The following is a 16,280-nucleotide window of genomic DNA, read 5'->3' on the forward strand; positions in this document are numbered from 1 at the left end:
GGACAGAATTAAAACAAGGAAAAAGCATGCCTCTGTATCCCTCCCCAGGGACACATCCTCTCCCTCACTGTCACTTCCAGAAGGCTGATAAAAATACGCCTGTCCTTAAAGGAGCAGTTGGTTAGGCCAACTCTGTGTAACCCGGGGGTTGGGAAAGCAGGGGCAAGGAGTGGGACCACTCTTTTCAAAGTAGCTACCTTTTACACCAGCTTAGCTGAATCAAAAGCCTGCACCAACGTAGCATCCGACTAGGGCACCTCTGTTCTTAGTGGAGGATGGCAGAAGGCAGAAAAAGGAAGAAACCAGTCAATTATGTCTTATGTTCTCAGGAAGACAGCCTTAAAACTCAAGCAAACCCTGCACTTAAATCCTGATTTATTATGATGATGATCTATTGACATAAACCATTATGGCCCTGAAGATGAGAGATTTTCACAAGTTGTTCTCAATCCTGGAGCACCACGTAAAGTAACAATAAACTGTACCAGAAACTACACAAGCAATGGGGTGGGGGGAGTCAAAACCCAGAACAGTATGGGGTAACAGATCAATTTTCCACATAATACAGACCATCCAGTCTACCATATTACTTACCATTTTTGCATTTATATAAAGCCAGAAAATACGGATAAACAAGAAATTGGCAACAATGCAGAATATTATTTTAGTTAAGAGTAAAGCTGCTGAAGAACTTGAAAATTATTTAGTAATACAGATGGAAAATTTGATGGTAGGTTAAAGTGTTGCAATACAGTGCATAAGGGAAGTAATAATGTGAACTCCAAGAAAAAGGACTAAATGAAATGCAACTTCTGAAGAAAAAAACCCCAAAGGTGTCTTTAAGGTTGATTACATGAAAACTGTTTTACTTTTACTTAGTGATTTGCTAAATGCATACACAATACAAGATACAAAATTACACACTGCTGCATTTGACAAAGAAGTTTAACCAGTAATTTCAGAAGTTAGGCAGGCTTTACAAAGGACTTTAACCCATTTCATAGGCTTTTGTTTGCACTAATAAAATACTTGGTTGCTTTCCAGATCACTCAGCAGAGATCAAGCCGCCATCCAAGTGCAATGTACAAACACGCTGAAAAAGGAAGTTCCTGTCTTAGGGCTTTTTTTGGAATCACATTTTACTACTTAACCAAAACAAAAACAAACAAAAGGAGGGCTCAAAGCTGCTTTTGTCCTTCCAGGACGCTAAAAAGAAATCCAAAAAACTGTAACACATCCCCCCAATTTTCCTTTAGTTGTACTGTCCACTCTAATTCACACAGCAATGAACTTCTGCAACTCTCCTCTTAATTTTGCTTTTTGAGAGGGGTTATTTGCATAGCTTGTGGTCCACCTGGACAATTAATGCGGTTCACACCCAACACACCTTTGTCAACTGCGATGCTCTTCCCATGGGACTAACGAGTTGTGCTGGTGACAGCGGAGTGTTCCTCATGTAAAGCCCAACACCCAGGCACATACAGGGAGAGGGAAGAAAGTAACAGGCAGAATTTGGAAGGGAACTGGGTGAGCTCCCCTCACCCTACGGAACAGGGAGCGGCTGAACTCCTTTCAGCTAGGTTTGGTATTGTATTGAGAACATATGTTTCTCCCCGGTTCCAGTTGCCTCCATAAGCACTTCAACGCTTGCTTGGTTCCTGTTGAGACTAAAGCTATCAGACACTTAACCAAACAACAGACACTATTTTCCTTGGGTGTTAGGGCGGATTTTTGTTTTTTGAATCTGTGGTTCTTAATCCCACAAGCTGCTTTGGGTAGGGGAGAGAACAGCTAACAAATAGAACTTAAGTTCAGTCACTTTTTTTCCTGATGCCTGGCTTTTCTTTTGGTGATAATACCATTGTTTTGAAATAAAACCAGCACCGTTATCCATCTGAAAAATCGGCACACACCCTTGTTCCTTGTAGGGTGATATACTGCAATCATCTGTGTATTGTCAAACAGCCTGCTCCTGCTGCAAGTTATTAATCTGAACTAGTATGTGCAAGGAGGGAGATGCTAATGCCACTGTGCACGCTGGTGGTGCTTGACCATCTAACCAGGGATGTAATTCACTGCATTTCTTGTATTTCTTCTCTTCCCGTACGCCAGCCACCAGCCTGCCTTATTCTAATTATAACATATGCAGCTAGACGAGCTTTTCTTGCTCATTTTGTACTTCGAGCTTTGCATGCCTTTCTGCCCAAAATCTCCCTTTTTGTGGCATTTATTCTCAATCACATCCATATGTTGGACATTGTTAGCTGAATAAAAACTGTAGCAACTATAGGGTGACCCATAGTGACAAAATGCTAGAATTTGCCAAGCAATGGTATTCGCCTGGTTTATGGTCAAGTTTTGCAGAAGGTGAACAATCAATTCAGTCTTTTAGTCCTTTCTAAAATTGCAAGACAACTCCTAGCGTTGTGTGACTGACAGATCAGATTGCCTTTAAAGTTTCACTTCTTGTGTACTCTATTAAATAGAACTTCCCTGGATATTATGAGTGTACTATGCCTAAAACATCTGAAATAAAATTTCAAAGCTATTTTTTATTCAATTTGGATGAAGAAAGCTTTCAAAAACTTTAAAGGTATCAGAACCTATTGTTAGACATGAGGCCACTTTTTGTCTTGCCCAGTTTTGAGTAATACACATTGCTTGCAGGTGCCATTAACATCTTTTCCATAACATTTCAGTTCTTTGGTGGTGTTTTTCTGTTTCATTCATCCATTTCAGGATTGCTTCTATTAACTTTCAGTAACAGCTGATGATCACCACATATTTCAAAAAACCAGAACCACAGCAACATTCATTCAGTGACCTATTCCCAATTCTTCCATATATCACCCTTCTTAGACTTGTACATAGTGTATTACTTCATTGACTCTGTTTTCAAGGCCAAGCCTTTAAAATATGAACATTCAATACAATGGTTTTCTTTGTTAAAAAAAATATACTTTGGATAGCAGCTAGATTTTAGTGTGCTGAAACCACCAACTCCCAGAGCAAACATTACTGTTATTTTATTCCCCTGGGACCCCTGCATATTTGTAGAAACATTTGCTGCTTGCCTTTTCTGAGACTGTAGGAACTTTGGAACAAGTACTGCATCATGGCAGTTTATCTCATGAAAAGCAGGCCTAGGTGGTACAATAATACTAATATTTCCTAGTAATTGCAGTCATGGGATTTTCCTATGCATACATGTTTTTTCTCCTGGTGTGTACTTTTATTACAAATGAAATTAAAAAAAAAAAAATCAAGGCTGGGGAAAACAAACTAAGAATAGATTAGACGCTGAAGAGTTTCACCACCCTGAACTAGGAGTAAAAAACCAACACGAGTCACACAATTCAAAAGCAGTCACAGCAATAATCTCAAAATTAGGAACACTGTTTTCATATTAAAATTTTAAAGTATTTTTCCAATATTACTTTAAAAAATATAATAAAAATCTAAAACAGCTTTAATTAAAAAAGCTGTCTAAAATTTTTTAGAATTCTAATAGAATCTTCCAAAATTATGCTTCCCAATTAGTGATTTCCGCTTTGACTAACTGGTTTTTTTAAAAAAAAATGTTTTGATAAAAAATTCCTAAACCAGCTCAAGTAAAAAGTTATTTTTCAAAACACGTTTTTGTCTTCCTGACAGCATCCTCCATGTGGAAGTAGGAACTCTTAAAATTAACGGAAGGTGTATGCAGAGGAGGTGGGAAGTTTGGAAAGAGTGCTCCAAATGCCAGATCTATCGTCTGTATTATTAATACGTCAGATCTGGTGTGTATGAAGATGAGGGTACGAATTTGGTGGCATTTCTGTGCAATGAATACCTCTCATGATGTGTGATTCCCGAGGCGGTGTTGAAAATGTGATGAGGTGTCCATTTAAGGCAGAAGGAATATCCTGAGTCAGGAGTGAAACGGGATCCTGAACCGCGACAGCCCCGTGCAGGGGAGGGAGGGAAGCATTGATTTACTTCGTTTTTAATGAATAGCAGCGCGAAGTTAAAAATAAAAACAGCAAGGAGAAGAGCAGAGCTTTAATGAAGAGACACAGAATGTGTCAGCTCAGGAAGCTCCAAGGTCAGGCTAGCTCTAGGAGACAGGGCTACCTCTCTTGGCTTCTCTCTAAATAAAGGTGCACTCTGGCCATGCAGAATGGCTGAGTTAGAGCCTGGGCTTCCATGAGAAAGATAGCTTTCCAAGAAATCCTAAAAAGCTAGGAAAAGAGACTGATGTCAGATATAAATGCAAAGTATTTTTCTTTTGTGACTTTGTGTCCAAGTTTCATAATCAGAGAATTACTGCATGATTTGGATTTTACCCCCAAAAGTGTTGCAGATGAGCGTAACTGCCTGCAAAGCCATAATAAATTTGGATATTTAGCATCCGTTTCCCAGCAGACTGCACAGCTCAGCTTAGGGATTGGCAGCCTCAGTTCATGTACTTGTACTAATATCCCTCCAGCAGCAGACAGAAGGTAGGAACATACTGTGTATTTGTGGGCAACCACATATTGATCTTACAGGTCTTTTCCAACCTTAGTGATTCTGTGATTCTGACCATCTCCTTGGCTCTCCTTTGTTTTGATCTACACCTTAAGATCTCGTGAAAACATAAGCGTGAGAAAAATCTCCTATTGCCATCATCCCTAGGGTCAGTTGATAGCTTTCAATGTTAGTTGCCCAGACAAATGCCTAAGAAGAGCTGGAGGAGGTGGTGGCAGCTGAGGAAATTGTAACATCTCAGGGAAACAGAGAAATGGACCTTCGCTAATATTTTACGTGTCACTACCATTCCTGTGCAGGTCTTTCCACTTGATGCCCTGTAACCGGGCCCTCGCTGTACCACTATTACCAGAGTGAAAGGTTGGTGGGAATGATTTAATCATTTGTGGTTACTGATCTACCCAAGAAGGTCCTTTGTGTCCCAATCTTTTTTTCTGAACGCCATGAGGCAAAAACCCAGGACACCGAAGGCAGCGCTTATCAACCATTTCACTAGGAACACCACCATACTCCAAAACACGTATTAATTATCACAACACCATCACACATGCAAACACACTCCTCTACCTCACCTACTAGAAAACTCACATACTGGCATCCTTGCATTTTCCCCTCCAGCTTTGTTTACATCCTCTGAGATTTACATTCTTTCTTTAGCCCATGCAAAGGAAGAGATATTCCTGGCATCCGTGTGTGCATTACCATGGTTACCTAGTTCATCTGCAGCAAAATGGGTTGGTCCATGACCTGACACCTCAGCTCCAGGAGCATACTCCTCCCTTGTCCACGGCTTTTCAACCTCTCCCGCTGCAGCTGTTTTTTCAGAAAATCTGAATGCAAATGACACCCAACACAAACGCTCCCAAAGTCTTCAACGCATTTTTTGCCTATACAGTTTGTCTCTAAGTGTGTTTTTCTGGCAGGCCCAGTCCTTGGTTTTCAAGCAATTTTTCCAGCAAGCCGTAATCAATAGCATACCTACAGATTTTACCTGCTGCATTTTATCTGAGGACGCAGTATTACACTTGAAAATTTAGCCTCAAAAGCATGCTTACGAGAACACCTATGACTACACAACCGCCTGGGTCTGTCAGGGAAGAACAAAGGTTCGGCGCACAAGAATGAGGACCATGAAGTCTTAAACGAGGGTCTCAGCTGGGTGGGGGGAACAAACACCTTCCTCCCACAAAAGCAGTTTGGGTTTCTTTGGTATCACAAATTTTACAGTACAAGTTGAATAAACTGTCATCTACTGAGATATTAACAAGCCACGCATCAATCCTAAATAAGCTCTCAATATCAAATGAGGTACAAACAACAAAATATTGATAAAACATAATGAAGACGGAATTCAGTCCAGGCAGAAGGCACATGTGTCTCCACAATTGGCTCAAATTTTCACTGAAACAAAACTTACCAATTTCATTTTTTTAAGGAACATCATGCTCACAGGTTTTTTTCCAGGCAATATTTATAACAAGATAGATATGTAAACTGTTAGGAAGAATGCCTGCTCACATCATTCATCTATTCCCATAATTTATGTTTCTAATATTCATACCAAATTCGACCTATTTAAATAAACTTAAAGCAATGATGTAATCTCTGGAAACGGTACACTGAGTATGTGTACCACACAATGTCGAGGCAAACACAGATGTATCTTAATGGTGATTCTGAAAACACAAATAGTAATGAATCTCTGAAGAAAGCAAAAGCTGGCAAAATTCAAAATGACTCTGTAGTCATATAGTTATGTAAAATAAAGTTGTGAAGTTCTTCACACTGGATTTAGCATGGCTCAAACAGAGTGGGTAATTTGTGTGCATCTGAATGGCAAAAAAGATCAGTCAAATGAAAAATCGACACAAAAATGACTGACTCGTACACGTACCTTTTCCATTTATTGTTAATGCTGATGCAATTGTGGCTGTTACTGGCACTGGCAATTGTGGCACTAATGGATGTATCCTTGGTCGGCTCCCCATCCTAGCACGCTCTGCACCAGGTCCTAATAAAGCTCCCACTGGTTTTTCTGCTGCTACTTCTGGTGCTACAGAGTCTTCTTGTTCCTGCTCTATATGGTCCATTTTATCCGGGCTTTCATTCTGGAAGCCATCAACTGTTGTCCGGCTCTTAATTGGACTTTTGGGCACTAGGATTTTAATACCTGATTTTGCAAGGTCCATATTTTTCCTTCCAGAAAGAGATGGGGAATTGTTTTTCCGGAACTTCTGGGTGGCAGAAAAGAGTTGATTATTTTTTGATTCATGGTCTTTACCCATAACTAAAGATTTAGTAGATGTCTTTGAAAAAGAACTATTGGTAGATCTAGAAATTTGTTTTCTGGCATTATTTGGAGAGGTCCTGTTTGTCCTGGTTAATGTGCTTTCTTTCTGCTTTTCATTGTGGCGTCTGTTAAATTCATGTATATATTCCTCACAATTAACAAGGTGCTGTTCTGGCTCCCAAGTATCATCTTCACTGTCGTATCCTTTCCATCGCACCAAATACTCTGTTTTTCCCTTCTTGTTTTTCCTCTTGTCAACAATTCTCTCTACCTGTTAAAAAGGAAAATTAAACATTAGACATGGGCAGATATACAACTCAAGTGAGCAACTTGTATGCAAATAATTTGTTAAGTGTAGATAGATTTAAAAATACTCTTGTAGTTCTGTAATTCTGCATTGTAGCTCTATAGCTTACAGTTTTTCACTGCTGACTGGAAATTCCTCTCTTTAAACTTCAGATTGTTACTTCCAGCTCATAAAACATGTTCTAAATACCAAAATTGTTCTTCAGTAAGTATTTTGCATGCACGAGAATCTGAATATGACACATTACAGTCAACAATCAGCATTGGCCCCAGCAAAGTTTTGACACCAACTTCAACGTGGATCGGATTTCCCTCTCTGAATATAGAGATCATGTTTAAATATGCTGTATAAACACAGTGTGTTTACCTTACAAAACTTATCAATTTGATACTGTTTGAATAATTTGCTTACTTAGCATAAGGCATATGCGAGAATCTCCTACTTACAGTGAGCTAGCCTTTAGTTACCAGGGACAATATGGTACAGCTCAGAAACCGGGGCAAATACAGATTTTTTTTTAGAGGCTGCTGTTCTTGTGAGAACTTGTTTTGGCCAGAGTCTTTGATACACATACTTGAACAAATTACCATGCCTCACTTATCTGCAAATAGAGATGATATTTATGTCACAAATATTAAGCACGCACATGCTACAACTGCACGCGGGACCCACAGGCTAGAGGAATTCAGGCCCTGGGGTAAAGCAGGCAGGGCAGACAGCAGCAGCTGCAGGGACTGTGGCTCATGCCTCACACCAAAACTCATGCCAGTCATGCTAGTCCTGCAGAAAGGGTATTCTTTTACAGAAAAAGAGATGTAAGTGCAAGGCTAGTCTCAGGATTCCCCCTTTTTATTTCGTTTTTCCTACCCAGGCTGATCCTTCTGGTAAATCCTCCAGCTCACTTCATTTCAGTTATAGGACCAATAGAGCTTTCTTCCCCATCTCTATCTTCCTTTTGGTTATTTAAAAAAATTAAGAAAAGGCAGGGGGTGTGTGTGGAATGGGACTATCACTTACTAGTTTAACTCCTAGCCCCTCATGAACAAAGACCACTCATGTAAGCTAAGATCACATGTACCTAGGAGAAATTCTGAAGACCAGTAACATTTACTGGAGTGGCATTAACCAAATGGAACGTCTACAGAACAGTTTGGAAGGATGGAAGAAAAATACTGGTATGTATGGTATACATACATATATGGTATACCATTAATTACCAAATCATACGACCATTGACAACAGATTCTTTTTAATAGTGCACCTCAGTTTTATATATGGCATGTTATCATAATATCATAATGTACTGCCTGGTTTTCAACAGTGAGGTTAAATGATTATTATTACTATAATCTCAGCAGCAATATAACTACACATCCTACAACTTCATGTGATAGCCTGCAGGTGTTGTACTATGCTGTCCCGTCATTAGGATGTTGCACAGCTCTGTTTGCATAGGTCTTAAAAGAACCCAGCCAAAACAACACCACACAAATAAAAACCAATCACAAACTAGCTCTGCCTTTACCTTGTTAATCAGTTGTACAACTCGATACATTTTATAGAGAGTAATGCAATATAAATTGTCCAAATACTATTTAAAACGTTAAAATACGTTAAAACTATTTTTATTCTGGTTATTTCACTTTTGAGTAAAGTTACTGGACTTAAAAAACGATGCAGCTAGAAAAATGAAACTATTGTTTTTCCATGAAACCGTACTTAAGAACCTTTTAACAAAAATGCTACCCCAAATAAGAAAGTCATTATGGAGAGGTATGCCTTTGAAATTTTTTTAGTAGAGACTGTGTAAAAAGACCTTCAAGTATTAAGCCAGAAATGTTACATTAAAAAATAAAAACAACTTGATATACTGTCAAAAAAGCAGTTACTGCTATAGTCTTGCTTATCCTCTCTGTCTCTCTCGACCTTCTAAAATAGATTTTAAAAACACGATTCTCAGAGAAAGATCTCTACTACTAGTAAGGTATTTTTACTTTCTAGCAGGAAATCTTTGTAACAAACAGCATCAATTACTGGGCACAAAGTTCTACTAATGTCTTTCAATACTGAAAGGCCACCCATTAAGAACATGCCCTTTTCAAGTAGGAAGCCATCCCTCTCATCCAAAAAACCAGATACCTTGCAGAGATAACAGATGAACTCTAGAACAGCAGACGCAAAAATCCATTACCAGCCCGATGATTTATAGAGCAAACGAAAATGCATAAAGAAAACCGTTATATTTAGTTGTATTGTCCAAGTCTGCAACAAAGGCTACTTTGGCATTGTTCCTTTTGATTAAAAGGAGACTTTTTTCCTAACCCTTTTATTCTTCTTGAAGACATCTTATTTCTATTTTATTTACAACACAAAAATTATAGCAATTAACCTGTGATACACAATTTATCTTGTGGCTTCAGAGCTTTAGTGAGGGACTTTTTGGATTGCCTCAGCTTGATTAGTCTAACTCCCCTAGGACCACTTGAAAAACTGCTCAGGAATATTCTGCTTCAATACTTTTGCCAGTGATAACAGCTACATACGTGTTTCCCATCCAGACGAGGAAACTGGAATGCTTCCACAATGTACAGAGGGCTTGGGTATAGAACAGGAATAGGAATATTCATCCTGAACTAGTGGCATACTTCAACTTGATTTCGTGGCAAAACCGGAGACCACAAACTTGTACTTCTCCTCTTTTCCTACTGAAAAAGAAAGCTTGCCCAAGTCATCCATTTCTACTTTGATATACAGCGGTGACATGACAGGAAAAACAATGCAAGGCATCTCAAAGTCTTATGTTAGAAGATACTAATGACTTACATCCAAATATTAAAACGACAAAAGAACACGGCTGAGTGCGGAAAAGTCTACGTTCCTACTTCCTGACACATCAGTTACAGTGCCGTTTGATGATACAGCTAACCTGTTGGAGCAGTTAGGTAACATCTACACGGGCAGCATTGGTCCTCTCCCCACTACTGTTACCCTGGAGCTAAGCTGGTGCTTTTCTTATCTTGTGTCGAGTTCAGAGTTAAAAACTGGCAGAGTGCCCCTAAGCACCAGGGGAAGAGCAAGACCACATCCTTAGCCATGATCACGCCAGAAATGCTGGCGACAACCAGTTCGTGCCAACTACCGTTTCTACAGCGTCCAATGACTTCTGCCACAGAGTAGTATTTATTTTTAGTAATTAAAAGGTTCTGTACTGCCAGGATTTGCTGCTAATGGTTAGTTTTCAAGTGTTGTGGAAGAATCAAAACAAAAAGGAAAATTGTATAGAAGGAAAATGATATAAAAAGGAAAACTATATAAAAAGGAAAGATAAAACAAGCGTGAGGGAAGGTTATCAGGCAAACTATCTGGGTGGCAAAAGATAACATCTCCCAGTTTATTTTAGCATGCTAAGTTATCGCTTTCTCTGCACAGGGTACTGATCAATGACACTCAAAAACTCAGCCCGCAGAAGAACTGACAGAAAACTAACGCACTGCTCAGAGGCATAATCCAATAGCGGAGTGCCCAAATGACAGTCCCACACTCCGTAATTACACCTGAGATTTCCCCTCTGAAAAAAGGTAAATTTCCCTTCCTGCCATGAACGTGGTGAGAATCAGTTCATGCTTGCTTTCTCTCCCTGAAGAAGCAGATACTTTGATTTTAATTGCTTTTATTAACAAAATACACCGTATTTATACTTTTTAAAACAACAGACATGAACAAGGTAGGGTTGCAGGCCAAAGTGCTGTTTGGCTATAGCTGTGCCAGGTGAAAATAGCAATAGCTTCTCCCCATCCTGTGCTCAGAGACAACAGCTCCTCCCCATCTGTCAGCACAACTTCTTGTGTAATTATTCCCTAATGTAGTTCTGTCAAAGTGACCTGGTTTAGATATTAAGAATACCTGAGCTAATGTAGGCATCCTGAAATAACCGGTTTGGAGAGCCGCCACGTATGCTGTATTTTCTGACACATCTAAGAGGACTGCAACTTCCAGCAGAGGACAACAAACACCTATGGGCAGGACAGGTACAGTAACCTCTGTGTTCTGCTCCGGTCAGAAAAAGGACACGCAATCTTAATCCATGATGAAAGATCTTTAGTTCAGGTCAGTCAAAGTAAGGACGAAATTCAAGAGGACGTTCTCAGTCTAAAGCATTGTCATTTGGGCACATTTGTAAACTCTATATAAGGTATACTCTCTGTGTGTATGTGTGTATATATATGGGTTTTTTATATATATATAAAGATCATACTTTAACAGAAGATTTGAAGAGATTGAACTAAAGGTACAGCTGTCGGTGGGGGAACAAAAACCAGAATGAGCAAAATAACAATATAAGTAGGCATGTAAATATTCAATGAGCGCTGCCTTGTTCATCATAAATCCTTTTTCCATTCCCATGACGTTTGTCTCCGTCCTCACATTCATGTCTGGCTAAATTAATTTAAAGTTAACAGAATAGAATCTGTTTGACTTCATACTCTCTCTGTTGTCTGTAAAATATAGGAGAAGGCCTTGTCCTGTTAGCCGAAGGCTATGTTTACATTAGTGTTTTGGTTCAGAGCAATAGTGCAATTTAGAAGCAAATCCTCCTCCCCTCCACACTATTCCCACTTACTGTGCAATGGTTTTGTTCACAGACCAGTTTTTATATACATGATGTGGATTCTTTATGGAGAAATATGAACTGGAAATGGTGTTACCAATGCAATGGTGTTATCTGTTATGCTTCAACCCCCAAGGGGGCACACAGGTCCAAGCAAATAACAGCTCTGAACAGTTTTGACACACGTTGTGGCATGGATATTTGATCCTGAGAGGCTCCACTAAATCTAGTCCAAAATAAAAGCGCTGCACAGCAGAATATGTAGAGCTGGGGGTCACACCACCAACTGCTTCACTCTACTGATTTTCTCCAATTGAGACAAATTACCACTATAGACATTCCTCAATTCAGAGACTGAAGCTAGAATAAATGCAAGTCTTGCACACATGTATGTGCTACATATGAACAGTCACCCTTGGTTAAATTGGAAACTGTTCCATGTACAAATGGGACCTAAATGATCATCTATAAGCGATCAGCAATGTTTATGAATTACTATAGCCTCTATTTATTAAAATCTTGCAGAAGCCAATGATAAACAGTATTCAAATACTTCTTATTGTAAAAAAAATAAATGCATTCTACATTAAAAAATGCAACTAATATATAGTAGCATACAACACATGAAAACAGTTGAAGTGCCAAGTTTTGCTTAAAGTAAAAGGAGAAAGTACTTTTGGGAAGACAGTTACTCAAAACCAAATTTGATGAGGATGTCAAAATACACCTGAAGGTCTGCAAAATGTGCACTAGAATCTTCAGTGTACACATTTTATTAGAAAAGACATAATTTCCAATAGTATGACTTAACGCCAGTTCAGAGTGCAGTTAGCACCAGCAGGTGAATTTTAAGAACAGCTTAACACACATACATTCAGAATACCAAACCCATAGTATTATATTGTTTAAGTTTGAATAACATCATTAAAAAAGATGTGCTAGGATATCATATAAATTCCAGAGTTCATCTTAGCTGCAGCTCCATGTTGCTCCACCTGCATTAGCCTGGGAGCAAACAGAACCCTGCCGCCACATGCTCCTGGAGCTGACTGATTTGATTAGCAGGACAGAGTGATTGGATTAACAGTCGATGAACTGTTGTAAACTGAGCTGCTGCATCCTTATGGCATGACTGGCCAGACTGTCTATACGGTACAGGACTCTCTCGCTATGGTGATGACTGTATTACATATATATTGTTCTGGAAGCCAGAGCTGTACAAAATAAAACACGGATCAGATGTGGGCAGATGACTGCCTTTCTGTCAAATTAGCTACAGCAGATGATACAGCTTTTGTGTTACTTTTGTGACAGCTCTGGGATGAGGGATGATACCTGATCTGGCCCAAGGCCTGCCAATACAGAGTTCACCCACTTGACTGTATTCTGGCAATCGAGACCAGCAGGATGAGTTCATACAGGACCATCGCTTTACAACCTGCAGCCACTCCCAGCTTCCTTTTGAGGAAGCAGTGTGTGCAGTGAAGTTGGAACACATTTATACGTAGGAACAGGGGTCATGTAAAGGGCTAGTATACTTCCAGTGGTCCTTCATGCGAGCGATGCAATAAAGAGAACTGTGTATCTCAACCCTCCTTCCAAAAGTTAAATAACCATGCTAAAACAAATATTAAGATTTCTCTTCTTCCCAGGCTTTATTGCAATCAAGGACTGTCCATTCTTTTAGGATTCCTGAGCACAAGTCATGCAAGAGCTAACTTTGTGGCTATCCGCAACATTCAATTAATATACTGGCCTGCAGGTCATAATTAAAGTTTTAATTCACCCTCTGTATAAATTTCTAATCAAGTTGCCTATAAAAATACAATTGTCTCAGTCAAGCTCGTAATTTATCATCAACTTTATGACTTATATCCTTCCATAGTCTTAACAAAGACAATAGACAAAATAATTTAATTACCACAGTCTCATCAACGCCAATTGTTCCAGGGAATCACAGCTGTGGCGCATGCCATGCCTGGCTGCACAGCCACCTCCTGAAAAGGCACTTTAGGAAGTTTTATGCCTCGCACTTACATTCAACAAACTGAGTATCACTGTACCTGCAACTCCTTTATGATCTACTGAAAAGTAGACTTCGCAATCAGAAGAAAGATCTTAGTCAGAAGCCTTTTCCATAGAGGACCCCAGGAAAACGGGTGGGGAGGGAGGGCCTGTGATGAGAATTAACTCACTGGAGAAACAGTTTGCCTGAGATTTACTTCCTCACAAGTCACCACTGATGATTGATGCTAAAATGTCAGCACCACAGATCTTTCCATATACAATTTACATAGAAATAATCACAGCAAGTTGTGGTGCAAGTTACAGCCTACTACAGAATTTATCAACTGCTTTACCCTAATTATAGTTACTAGCTGTTGCAAAAATGGTTAGAAAATCTTACTCTCATCAACTCACTGTTCGTAACTGTTCTAACCTTTTATTTACAAGAGATAAGGCAGACTTATACATTTTCCATTTTGCACAAAAGCAGAATGAAAATACATGAAAAGCTGTTAATATCTGTACAAATACTGAATGTAAACAAATGTCTGCAACAGTGTATTCTTACCAAACATGCACTGTTTTCCTCCTGTTGAACTAAGAACAAGTAGCATCAAATAGGCTTATCTTCTTAAATGGAAATGGCCCTAATCAGAAGAAACTATTAAAAACTACTAGCATTTGATTTAAGATATGCATTTTGGGCAGTCAAAGCTATTATGTAAGTATTACTGTGTTATCAAGTTACTAAAAATTTTCTCATCGCTTGTTACTAGAAGATCTTAGCATCACCCACACATAGAATTCCAAAGGAAATTCTTCCCATCTTCAATTCTTTTGTAAAAGCTATATCCCAGGAAGCAAATCCTGGATCTTTTTTTTCCCAGAGATAAATATTCCATCTGCACTTGTCAAACTCTGTTGCTGATATCTCTCCGCTGCAGTCATGAAAAGTGAATGTCCCAGACTTGGCGCAACCAACACTATCCCAAAGAAAAAATATAGAAAACTGAAATGTATATTTATTATTGGCAACTCTGGCAACACGAAAGACAAAACTCTCACCCAAAGACGATCATGTTTTGGGATGTGGTAATTTGGGAAAATGTAGTAATAAATACTTCACAGTAAGAGCTTCAACAGCTTGACTACTATTTACTTAAAGGATATGGCCAATAGAAATATTTTCGGTTTATCCTTCAGCTACAATAATACAGAGTAGCAGATGAAGAATTCATCAACATTAAGAATCGAGACTACAGGCTTTTGCTTTCAAAGCAGGAGAAACTGAACCTTCAACAGTGCTCAATTACAAAGACTCTATAAAGACAAGTGACTGATAAAGATTCAAAATATTTTATCTAAAAAGATTGTCTTAAAGAGAGAGTAGGTCACAGCAAAACCACACTCCAAATACGTTAGAGAACACTTTGGCATGGCTAAGCAAACTTCAGAAACTGGAACTGTAACAAGAAAGAGGAGCAAGAAAAAGAAAAATCACAGGACAGCTGAAGAGTGAACTTGGTATGCTGTACTTAATTTATCAAATTCCACTTAATCTTACAATAACGCTTTTATCTGCCAACACCAAAGAAGGCTTTTCAGCAGCCTACTGCTTGCAGAAGGGACAGTGACATGAGTCTGCTACTGTAGATCACTTGACCAAACCTCAGTAAGAAGGGACACAGACCTCATAGAAGCTCTTAAAGCACATTCAGTAGCAATCTCTTCTTCCTTTTTTCTCTTAGAGGTCCTGAGGTGCTTGTCCTAAATAAAGATAGTAGCGACAGCTTTCTTTGGAATCACTGCATCCGAGAAGGCACAATATGCACTTACGGTCTCCGACCAGGCTCCTCTCACCCTTGCACCAAAAGCTTATTTCAGCAAGACATAATTCAAGCTTCTGGGTACAAGACCATGACTGCATTTTTGTTTTCAAATACAGAAAAACATACTAAACAATTCCAGATTGTAGTTAAGAACAACATGATTTACTGGCTCTTTCTGTATTCCTTACCTCAACTCCAACACGTCCTAGAAGAGTGGGCTGTATGAGCTCAGGTCCCCAGCCACTCTGCCTGCAATATGACTCCTCTCAATACTTCATCTAATCCCATCTAGAAAAGCTGGTGATATGGAAATTTCCCCTAATTAAGCAACCTCAATGCTGCACAGCAGCCTCTTAGTTCTGACATTCTGTTTCTCTATGGGATTTCTTAGTAGATGAACTATTTTCCCAGTTGGAAAAAGGCATTTCTCTGGTTTAGGTCTCAAGTCGCGCCACCTCCCCAGCTTTCAGTCTGAACTTAAATTCTTGTTTCTTATTTAACACTACTGCAGCCTCCATGACTCCACTTTCCCATTTGCTTTTGGAACCGGGTTGTGGGGTACAAATAAAGCTGTGGGATCGCTGATAACTCTGCTTGGCAAAGATCCTTCCAGCTTGCAAGGTTTTAAAGCTTTATAATGTTCTTCCAGTGTTCACCTTCCTATTTCCCAGTACATACAAATAAGTTTGTGATCTTTGGCACATAATTAACTTTTTGCTAGGCCTGCGC

At 39.2% G+C, this 16,280-nt stretch overlaps 1 protein-coding gene across 1 annotated transcript in view; it reads right to left on the reverse strand.

The window, feature by feature from the left end:
• Positions 1–16,280, reverse strand: part of CDYL (chromodomain Y like) — a 92,277-nt gene that overhangs the window by 51,731 nt on the left and 24,266 nt on the right. The window contains exon 2 of the mRNA XM_059815668.1: positions 6,404–7,070. Within this exon, the coding sequence (XP_059671651.1) occupies positions 6,404–7,070 (667 nt within the window). The remainder of the gene's footprint in view (positions 1–6,403; positions 7,071–16,280) is intronic.

The sequence above is a fragment of the Gavia stellata genome, chromosome 3, assembly GCF_030936135.1.
Source record: "Gavia stellata isolate bGavSte3 chromosome 3, bGavSte3.hap2, whole genome shotgun sequence".
NCBI lineage: Eukaryota > Metazoa > Chordata > Aves > Gaviiformes > Gaviidae > Gavia > Gavia stellata.